We start from the raw sequence: 11,622 nt of genomic DNA on the forward strand, positions 1-11,622 counted from the left end.
TAATCAGAAAAAATTTTTGGGTGGTGAGTTCCACTCAGCCACATTACTGGATTTTATTTGGCAGATTATATCAGACCAGCCTGTATATTTTTTTAAATGTTCTACCCAAAACGCTTGGTTTTTATTTTATTTTCTTTTATATAGAATATTTGCATGATTATAAGAAATTGTTTATTTTTTTATAGTTTTTAAATTTTTATATCATGTAGTAACTTCATCATTAATTTGAAACTAGCGCTAAATTTTAAGCTCGGAAAAAGTAAATACGTAACCATAAAGCTCACCATAAAAAGAGATTCCACTAGACAATATCCACGTGCACAATGTATTGTAAATGGAAATATTCGTTTGCAGTATCTTTTGAGAAATAGTTACCTATATTTTATCCTATAAGACTCAAACAAAGCAAGCTAATTTGCACTTTACATCAGCAATATGTTACTGTTTATTTGAAATAAGTGTTAAATTACAGTGTCGTAAAATCGCTTACAGGAGGTAAATGACACGAATAATGACAAATATTGAAGATTAGTATGAAATTGTCATTTTAGTTTATTTTTCTGCCATTATGGAATAATTAAAATTATTATTTATGTAAAACCTCTTACAATGTTGCAAGAAATGTGTATCTATACGTAAATTTCAATTATTATTATGATTCCTATTATATTTTGTAACAGTTTTGCCGTTTATTTTAATTGACAAAAATTTTCTACCTTCCCTTATTATAAAGACACCAATTCACAGAAATAATATCTGAAAAAAATACGGTAAGAATCTAAAAATGTGAATGACTCTTAAAAGCTAAAATTTTCATGCATTGATTAAGTAGGTATATGCTTCTAACAAAGGACACCAGAAACCAACCTTTAATAAAGCAAGTTCAACAACTTCTCGATATTATAATCTTTAAAGATAATAGTATAGTAATACTTATCCACATGCATAATTTTATACTGAGTGCCACCGAGTCCATGTTGATAATGATATGATAACGTTCAATGCACTTGATGAGTCCTGAAAGCTTTGAAAATTGTTGAGCTTTCGCAAATTCGTTTGTGTAGCGGTGTGTTTTTTGGCTGCCTTCAAAAGCACAAAATGAGCGTTCTAGGAAATAATTAAATCGATGAAAAAGAATAGCATATGTGTATAAGAGATTCTGCGATTTCATTTGATGCCGCGTGCGTTTTATTACTCGAACTCGGTTAATCTACTGTCTAAGCAGCCGATGTCGGTATTCAGTGTTTTCCCGTATTTGGCATAGACTCGGTTTCATTGGCAATGGTTGTTTTTGTCACATAATCTCAGTTGTTGACAAATACTTAATTCCCCATTGGATTTAACTTAGACATGTTTTATTTAATTAATGAGGTATCGGCGCGTCCACTTGCCGACATCACGTATATTCATTGATATTTAAATAGGCGCGTGGAATTCCAGAACGCTTCCCGGATTCGTCCCAAAGATACTGCTATTTGCAAACCGATTCTTAAACGTGACTTTATTTTAATTGGACGAAAACTTATTTAATTAACTCCAGCTTCCAAGAACTTTGCACGTAAATTTGAAAATCTAGATAATTCCGCGAAAACGCTACAGCTCGCCTAATTGATCGACGGCTGAAAAAATGACCCGAAAGCCCAATGACCACAAACAATGGACCGCTAGCAACTACCTAATTACACCCAATGTCATAAAAATTGCAACACCAAGAAGGAATTTCAATTTTTTGACAAACGGTCGAGTAATAAATAAATGATTAAAATTTGGAGAATTTTAAGCAAGTGGTAAGGGAGTTTTTAACATATAACTTTTTCTACCAGCAAGTGTTATTCTTCCAATTTTTTGCTTCTCTGACTATTTTTTTGTGTTTTTTTTATAAATTTGTTTAGGTTTAACTGTTTTAAAAGCGCAGTCAGTCCTGGAGACAAAACCAAAATTACTAACAAATTAAGCAGTTTTGAAAAAGGATGATTTTTGGACTACATATAGGGTTTTTTTAGTTAGAGAAATTGCTAGTCGTTTGGATAGAAATTGATGTACCATTAAGCAATGTTAGCAGTCATAGACTGGAAAAGTCCTAGGACAGCGCGAAAGAGAAAGTATACCTTAAAAAAACAAATGAAGTCCAAAATGGTCGTCTTCGGAGTATGGCTATAATTTAATTACAAGACAAATTTTTGCCCAATGGGTGGGTTTAAAGGTCGTTTTTTATTTTTTTGGACTGTTTTTTTGGTTTTTCTTGGTATGGGAGAAATGGACAAAAACGCATATGTAAGCCTGACCCATCAAACCTTTATTTCGAAAAACAACGCGTTTCGACCATAATGTGGTCAATGTATATTTTCACCTGAGGATAACTACTTTGTGGTAGAAACACGTTGTTTTTCCAAATAAAAGTTTTGGTGTGTGAGGTTCAAGTGTTTTTGCTCATTCCTCCCCTACCTAGGAAATCTAACAAAAGGCAGTCCAAATGACCTAATTTGATGGTAAACAGTCAAAAGTAAAGTATGACGACTTTCAAACTCAACCATTGGTCAGAAATTTTTCTTGTACTTGAATTATTGCCATAATCTGAAGATGACCATTTTGGACTTCAGTTGTTTTTTTTAAAGTCTGATTTTTTTTCTGCTTCGTCCTGAACCTATTCTAATCAATGACTGATAAGATCGATAATGGTACTTGGATTACTCTTTAAACAAATAGTAATTTCTCCAAATAAAAAAACACCTATTTGTTTCCCAAAAATTGTGCTTCTTTAAAGTTTGCTTAATTGTTGGTAATTTTTTTTTGTCGTACTCTAAGCATATTTTCGTTTTCATAACACTTGAAACGAAACAAATTTAAAAAAAAATCACTTTAAAAATTGTCAGGAACGCAAAAAATTGGAAGAACAACACTTGCTGGTAAAAAGAGTTTAAGTGTTAAAAACTCTTTTACTATTTGATTAAAAACGTTCACATTTTAATCATTTAACACCTGCTAATAGTCTAATATTTGTACCAAGTTTCATCAAAAAATTCGTATTCCTTCTTGGTTTTTATGACACTGAGGTTCAACTTTTAACTTCAGATAATAGTCATTGAACGTACTGGTACTACTGTATAGCATGCATGGGAGTCTAGTTCAGTCGCCTTAAAATAAATTATTCTATTTTTTACAATTGCAAAAATAGCATCTCCACCTGCAAATGTCTAACGATTATTGTTGTTATGTTACTGAGCGTAATACACGGTGTCGGTTGTCGGAGAATGGGTATTTTTTACTTGGGGAAGAAAATAGGCAAAAAGCAATATTAATAACAATACAGAATAGCCATTCAGACGAAGTTAATTGGAAGCATAATTTCGCTGTAAACTTATTAAACTATTTAGTTAGTGCAAGAAACAATATAAATAGTCTAATAAGATTTTATTTTATAGCGCGCTGCTCCGTTGCGTGTTAATAGATATTAACAAAACACATAACAACTCGTGGGAAGTCACAATGTTGTGCTATTGCGTCTTCATCTCGCCGATATGCCCTCTAACTAAACTTCTGCTACTTTCCCGTAATTACATTAATTAATTTTTAAGCGATATGAAACGATAGAGAAGTTTAGATGAGTTACAAGCCATTAAACTGCACTCTAATATGGCAAAAATCAGCCGCGCATTTGTAACAATTTAAAAAACATAACAGCAAACATATAACATTCAATTACTGTCGTTCTAAGTACCCATATTTTTTTAGTATGACTGTGAAGACCACACACGATTTCTAAGCATCCATAGTTTATAAAGCGGCCAAACGTTCGACAAACTTGACCCATAAAGAAAACGGCCGAAAAAACTCATCTCCACTTTAATTGTAGTTTTTATTGCAACCAACAGTGTTCGAATGATTCAGTTACAGAAATTTAACTTTTTTACAATTAAATTATACAATCTCATTTTCTCTGTCACATTTCACGTCAGAACAACAGTGGGGAAACGGTTTTGAGAGGTCGCCCTCGACTACGTGACACGGGGGATCGGCCGCCACCACAGAGCATCTGAAAAATCAGTCACAAATTTCACAAAATATAGCTGCTTTCGTTCACCCGGTCACATCGATATATCCCTGTCCTCCTTGGCACGTCGCTTCCGCACAAATGCCTGGGATAGGTCTCGTTTCACCACTTAGCATATTTCCCAAATTGTACTCTTTCGTGTAACAGCCGCCCGTTTTAGCTACAAATTTTTGAGTGTCTTTTATTGCATGGAACTGTGGGTGGAACTTACATCCAGGACTCGATTTAATTATACCCACCCATCCCTCGGCTTGCCAGCAAAACATCAACACTAGGAATATTGCAATAGTTTTCGCGGTCTCCATCTTAGAACCAAACAACTACTAAAAGTGGTCGGTTATTTAATAATATCTCTGTGTTGTGTCAACATAATAACCTTTAATCTAGAGATAATGATGCATAATCACATAAATATTATTTATAAGAAAAAGAATTATCATTTTATGGCGGTTTCAATGTATTTCACATGTATTGCCGTATCGCCTGTATTTTTTTACATTTAATTAACAAATATGGGTTTACGATTCAAAAAAGACGTTTTATTCGTGTCATAAACTGTAATGTTAGTCCTTTATTGTAATATTTGCATTAGAATTTTGCCAATTTTGATGCAAAAAATTGAAAAACAAATAAATTCGTGACTGAAATTTTATTAGATGGTTTTCACCTTTGGATAAAGTAGACCAAAAATATTTAAATCGAAAAAAAATGTAATTCAAAAACAAAATAACAATGGTGATAGGAACTTAAAATAAAAACCTTCTAATCAGACGAATTAAAACTTTTAACAAAAGAAATAAAGGTTTTTTCCTGAACTTTAGAATTTTTTTATAGTTTTGTGGACGTTCTAATTTGTCAACAATTCAAAAATGAGAAAGTGTGTTTTTTTTAATGTTGTAAAGGCAGAAACAAGTTTTAAGACTTTGCTAGAATAAGTTTTAAAAGAAGGTAAGTGTCTCAGGCCACTAAAATTTTATACAAGAAACTTCAAAATTTTAAATCTCGTGAGAATTTTTATTAATTTTTTTATTTTCTCAATTACTTACGACACAGCTATTCGAAAAAGTGGAACAATTTTTATTCTAGCTTATGTAAAATGATCTGGGGAATCGACTGGCGCCAAGAAAATTGCCAAATTCCCAATAGTTTTTTAGTTACGATTTTTTTACCTATTTTTGCATTTATTTTTAATTTTCTCAAAATTTATTAAACGGAGAACAATGACTTTTTTTTAGAAAAACATAGATAATTAAAAGATCTTTCCAACCATACTAAACTCTATAGGGTTATCTCTAATAGTTACGGAGTTATTGCTCGATAAATGTTCCGGTTACGGGAATCGACCAAAATCGCGACAAAAATTAAAAAAGATCAAACATCGAAAAATTGCACATATGAACTTTTTTTGCTTTTTTCCAGAAGGTTTTAAAGGCATATAAAAATCCATAAAACTTTGCTAGAGTGAGCTAAAAAATTTTTTTTTCCATATTTTTCAAAGTATTTGCGTTGACTATTAAAATTCTAAGCAAAAAAATTTAAAACTTTAAATCACGTGAAAAAATGGTACAATACAGAAAATGAATCGCTGAATTCAATGGAACAAACCCCATTGCTCTACGTCTCTTAATTTTTGAGTTATGATTTTTTTTAGTGTAAACTTTAATTGTCTTTGTAGCCGGAATCGTTGCCCGGAGCGGCCCCGGGTTTAGACGAAAAAATAGATAATTTCAAACGCTATCAGACGATTTTCTGTTTGTTGCTCTAAGTCTTACAGTTTATGGCGAAACTATTAGAGTTATCGAAAAACGAAACAATCGAGAAAAACTGGAATAGGACTCAAGGCAATATCTCGCAAAAACTTTTCAATTTTCAATCGCCGATTACGGTCAAATTAAAAGAGCTAGGACAAAACTCTTTTTTCCATCGTAAAGAGCACATCAAAATCTATAAGATAGGATAAGTTATATTTGATTCAATTTTAAAATTAACTATTTTGTATAGGGGGTGTTAACTTTAAAAAAAAAATTTTTTTTCTTAATTACGACTAAACTATTGGAAAAAGTGGAACTGTTTTAATCCTCACCTATGCAAAATGATCCGGGCAATCGATTGGCATTAAGAAAATTGCCAAATTTCCAATAGTTTTTTTGGTGACGAATTTTTTAAAAATTTACCTATTTTTGCATTTATTTGCACTTTTCTCTGAAACTATTAGTTGGAGAACAATGATCTTTTTTGAAAAAGATAGATAATTAAAAGTCCCTTCCAACGATAATAAACTTTATATGATTTTTTCTAAAACTTTCGGAGTTATTCCTGGATAAATGTTCCGGGTACTGAAAATCGACAAAAATCTCGCAAAAATTGGAAAGAGCAAACTTTTAAAAAAATTGAACCTATTGACTTTTTCTGTTCTTTTAACAACTCGAGAGGGATGTAAAGTCAGTGTTGTTTTCTTGATGCACTTTTGGTGGGCAATTACATAAGATACAACACTTCAAGGAAATTATAGAATCCTTGTATGTTTTGTAGGTAGAGTTGCAATAATGGTTATTGTTGTAGTTGAATTAGCAGAAATAGTATTAAATGAACTATCTTCTGTTATACTGTGAATTTTTATTTTATACAGCGTTCCTCTAGTTTGAACACCAAGACTGTATGACCGTAAACACACTGTATGTAATTGGATTAAAATGTGCAAAATTGTCGCTTTGGCATTTCGAGATAAATGATCTAGGAATGTTCTGCGTTTTTAATTTGCTGAATTCTCACCACCATTACAAAGTTACGTGTGTAGAATATGCGCAATGTAGAGTCCGTGCCCAAGATGAAAAATAATTACATGAAAACTTATTAGCTGATTTATATATACAAGATCTAAACACATTAACGTTTTATAAAGGAAGTGTCAGCTTACAAGCCCTATGTAAATTACGGCGTAAAGTAAATTACGTTGATGACTTTTTACTCTCGACTTAATGCAATTAATTTCAAGCGAGTTAAATGCTCATTTTTAACAATTACTTTCACACAAAGGTCGCACTCTTACGGAAAATTGACTTTTTCGTGGCGGAATCTGGAGTGGAATTTCATTTCTAACACAAGGCCAACGAAACGTGAAACTTTTAGACTCAAATTACCTGAAAAATTTGACTTTGGAATTTTCTTAACACTACTGTCAGTTCAGCCAACTATTGAATTTTGAGTTGTTTTTTAAATTGCCACCCTTCCAAGGCGTGCTTACGAGCGCTTTCGATAGGTAATAGTGAGAAGTCAAATAGAGGGTATTTCAGTGATCACTAGATCCGGTTACGATGGCCACTTGGCTGAGTCTGTTCACTTTATTTTATTTACTTACGATAAGGATTAAATTCGTAATATATTTCTTGACATTCTTTTGGTATTAATTGCCGTACAGAAATGTCAAGGTTTTTGTAGAAGCTCTATATAAATTATATTACGGTTTTCTGTCCCGCATATTAATTAAAGATGAGCAAAACCTTGAGTGTGCAAACAAGTTTTAAGCATAATAAATACAGGATTTCACCATAAAAATTGTGCATGTTTAGTTACACAATTCCTCGGCGAGGGCATATTGTCTAAGAACAACATTTAAGTCATTTACCGTGACAAAAGTCTCATTTGCGTTTGCATCGGACAAAAACTCGGTGCAATTAGAGTTATCAGAACCTTGACTGTCGCATCCAACAATTCCCATTCCTTTCGCCGCTCATTTTTCACTATTAATGAACAAGTAATAAAATGCAATAACAAATATTGGAATGAGATCATCAAAAAACATGACAAGTTAACCTTTGAGATTACAATTTGCCATTACTTACAAATGCATAGTTCTTTGAGATTCTCATTTATTATTTATAGGTACTCACTACGGTAGCTCATCCTATTGCAAAATAACTGCCTCAATGTAATTAGAATTTTCTTTCAGCGAGAAACCTATACCAATATCGTTTCATTATTACCGGCTGTAATTTATGCAAAACTGATATAATACTTCTATTTCCAAACATCTTGATCCTAAGACGGCACATAATGGCCACCGGTGGCTTGTGTGCATGCACACATCCAACAAGGCAATTCTTTCATAAAGCTTTTTTATAAGAAATCTCTTTTCTCTTGCGTCACTAATAGAATTGTCACAATGGCAATGGATAAAGCAAACAGGTGCCACCGCGAGACTTTATCCTGATGCATGCTAAAGAGGATAATTAATAGAATTTATTTGAATAAATAAGTACCCGGCAATTCAACAAGGACTAACAAAGGCTGACACTAATGCAGGTTTTATTGATTTTATTTGCTAACTGAATTTTTATAAAGCGATTGAAAAAACACAATTAGCGACTACCTTCCACGGTGGGGAGACGATTGCGGATAAATAATCCTTAACAAAACGCCAAAGTGTCACGAAGGAAATATGTAAGAGGAACTATTATAGTATTATTTAAAAAACTTCTAAATATTCTCGTCGGAAGAAGGCACTCAAGAAATTCTGAAATTGTTTTTTTTCGAAACTAATTAAAAAAAAATACAAAAATAGCTTGCAGAGTAAAAAGATAAGTTGATAAAAAAATGGCTTTCAGGATGTGTAACAAAGTGCTGTAAAGAATAAAGTGAGTGTTCATAACATTCAGGTCCTTGTGATCATGTTAAGTACAATGTGTTCAAAAATGATTGTTCATCAGGTTGACTTTGGAATTCAGGGTTTTGATTGAATCAATTTATTTGATTTATTGTTTCTTTTTTATTTGTTTATAGTTTTTCTTTCGTAAGATTTTCTACGTTAATTATGATATCTTTTATTTTTTTTTAATTTTAAGAGTTAATGTTATCGATTTAATATTTTTTTAAAATAATTGTTGATTTATTATTTATTATATATTTTTAATTTTTATTTACATATTTATTTTATTTTTTATTTATTATTATTATTCAATGTGCAGCTTCGCCCAAAGGACTTTTGTGTTTCTCTGTCAAATTTTTGAATTAGAGCTTTCGACTCACTTTTTTTTGCATTTTTCGGCAAAGTTGAGTTTCTCTTGATTTTGGTTTTATATTTCCGTGATTTTTATTTCTTTCGTTTTTAGGTTCAAAGCCTTTTTGTATTAGATCTGTCACTTTGACGGCATTTACAATTTAATTTAAGCGGCACATTACGTTCAAATTTCATTGACGAACAACCATTTTTGAACACACTGTAGAATCTTGAATAATGTACACTAGACGTAAAGATGCACATATGCACCAGAATTAACGAAAATATGCATTTTTGTGATCAGTCTGCTAAATTCTTTCCTATGCTATTTTTATGAAATGCATTTTCTTAAAATTATTCAAAATGTATTTGTTAGAATTTTTTTCACAGTTATATATTTTTATGTATTTTTTGAGTGATGAATAATTTACTTTTTTAGTTATTAAAACTAAAAGTAGTTTCTCTTGATTTTTTCAAAGAAGTGATACTTGGGGCACAATGCATAATTCATGCATTTTTCAGCCTTACTAATAAATAACAAATCTCCTTTTTCAGTCTATTGCAGTGAATCTAGTTTGTACGCACAAAAATGTTGAAAAGGAAGCATCAGGAATTGCGGCTGATTTCTAATAAAAATTAGACAAAAATGTCATCAACTGGAACAATAAATGTCCAGATCTGTCTCAACTAAGTACATATAATTTGTACGACGGCTGCAATCAAGAAATGTTTAAAGAATGTGACAAGAAGTTGAACGTTGTACGCAATTTGTAATGCTGAACACGTAACTTTACCCTAATTTAAAAATGCTTAGATGACGGGTGACAACAGATCTAGCAACTTTTTCGCCTTTGCAAAAATCTAAACGAATACAACTTTTTTATAAGCACATTTAGACGTTTGAATATATTTCTTTATATATTACTTTTACATAAAACCATAGACAGCGGAAAATAAATAATAACAGGAAAGCAACGGTTGTATTAAAATATGACAACCAACAATACACGAGCTTTGTACAAGCTTTGTGAAATTAATTTTACAAACAATTTTACAATATTTTCTAAAATATTTAAAAATTAATAATGTGCTGAAACAAAGTCTCATAATTAATAGGTTAGTGAACGTTTATAGGCGTAATTGCTGCAAAATTCTGTTAAAATTGCGCTAAATTATCTACAATAAAAGCGATAAATGGGTTAGTTTCAAGTCTTGACTGGAAGTTTTCCCATAATTGAAGATCATAAAACATTTTATAGTTTTAGTTTGAAACATTATAAATCAAGTTATTCCAATAAATACCGCACTTATAACGCCGTAATTAAACGCAATTAAACTCACAGTGATGATTGCTAATTATTGTGAAATGAATTTTATCAAGTTTCACATTTTGCACAGGAATATAGTCAATACGTCCCAACTCAACTCGTTTGCATAATTTTATTAATTTTAAAATCGCACTCATCTAAATGCGCCACGAATTTAACTTAATTTATTACATTCATAATTAACTAATTAATTACCAAAACCCATCTGCTAGGAACAAATTAATTAGAAGTACCTACAACACACTAAGCTAGCACAGTAAATTTGCAATAGGAATAATACAAATTTTCCTAATTAAAGTTGTAACGAAAAATTGCATTCTAGATACAGACGACAGTATTTTAGACATCTTATTTCCGCGATCTCGGTTAGATAAGGAAATTGTTTGCTAATGATCGCTTAAATTACCATATTATTAAAACACTATCAACACTATCAGCTTATAATTTTCATAAATTAAATGATAACAAGTCGATTCGCACATAAATATCGGCGCCTGAAGAGGTCTTAGTTTTTCGGTATTTGTGGGATTGCCTTTTTCCGTTCTAGTCAGTTTTTGCAAAATTGAGTAAATCAGGAGGTAATAAATGTTTGCGGGTGATTTGTTTCCGGAAAGAGCAAGAAATTGAGCGATACAGGCAAGCCATTGAAACAACAAATGGTTTATGACACGTAGTTGCGGAAATCGTCCATTAAAAGGACTGAACCGTCTGGTGAGTACATATATAACCGAGCAAGATTAAAAATCAAATTCTCCAAGTCATAATATACCGATAAAGTAGGAATTAAATAATCGTAATTCTGTCAAATCTGGAGTCATTTTGCCATGTATAATGTGCATCTATTTCTTGTATATTCCCTAGATAGTCAATGGTGTAATTTGTATGTGTAACACCGTGGTTACAGCAGCAGTTAATCTATTTATTGCTCTTGCAAAATAAAAGAAACTATTTCACACTCGCCTGGAGAATTGAGACAGTTGTAGATTTAAAGTAACATCTGCACTTTCCCAGAACTCATCGCTGTCGACGTGTCTGCAATATGATATTTACTTTTAGAAATTGAAGGAGTGGATGCGCACTCGCGAGCATTTCCGCCAAACGATTCAGAACAAGTCGGCTAAGTGCAGGAACTAATCTCCAAAGACCATTTTCAATTTATTTAACTATAACGTTTTCACCGCAATAATAAAACGAAATTTGAAATGTGGCTTCAAGTTTAATAGTTGCGGTAACACGCCACATGACTC

The 11,622-nt window shown here is 31.8% G+C and overlaps 1 protein-coding gene across 2 annotated transcripts; it reads right to left on the reverse strand.

Moving 5' to 3' along the window:
- Nucleotides 1–3,837: 3,837 nt before the first annotated feature.
- Nucleotides 3,838–7,302, reverse strand: ssp7 (short spindle 7). Of its 2 annotated transcripts, none has more exons than XM_008192609.3 (4): nucleotides 7,192–7,302; nucleotides 4,263–4,374; nucleotides 4,082–4,211; nucleotides 3,838–4,033 (listed from the first exon to the last, which is right to left on the reverse strand). In XM_008192609.3, exons 2-4 carry the CDS (start codon nucleotides 4,354–4,356, stop codon nucleotides 3,919–3,921), a joined length of 339 nt encoding a protein of 112 aa, XP_008190831.1. In that variant the 5' UTR covers nucleotides 4,357–4,374; nucleotides 7,192–7,302; the 3' UTR covers nucleotides 3,838–3,918. The 2 variants fall into 2 exon arrangements, with proteins under 2 accessions (XP_008190831.1, XP_064211673.1); XM_064355603.1 differs by having other exon boundaries at nucleotides 4,263–4,371; nucleotides 7,192–7,258.
- Nucleotides 7,303–11,622: the final 4,320 nt, after the last annotated feature.

This window comes from Tribolium castaneum, chromosome 1 (assembly GCF_031307605.1).
Source record: "Tribolium castaneum strain GA2 chromosome 1, icTriCast1.1, whole genome shotgun sequence".
NCBI classification, from domain to species: Eukaryota; Metazoa; Arthropoda; class Insecta; order Coleoptera; family Tenebrionidae; genus Tribolium; species Tribolium castaneum.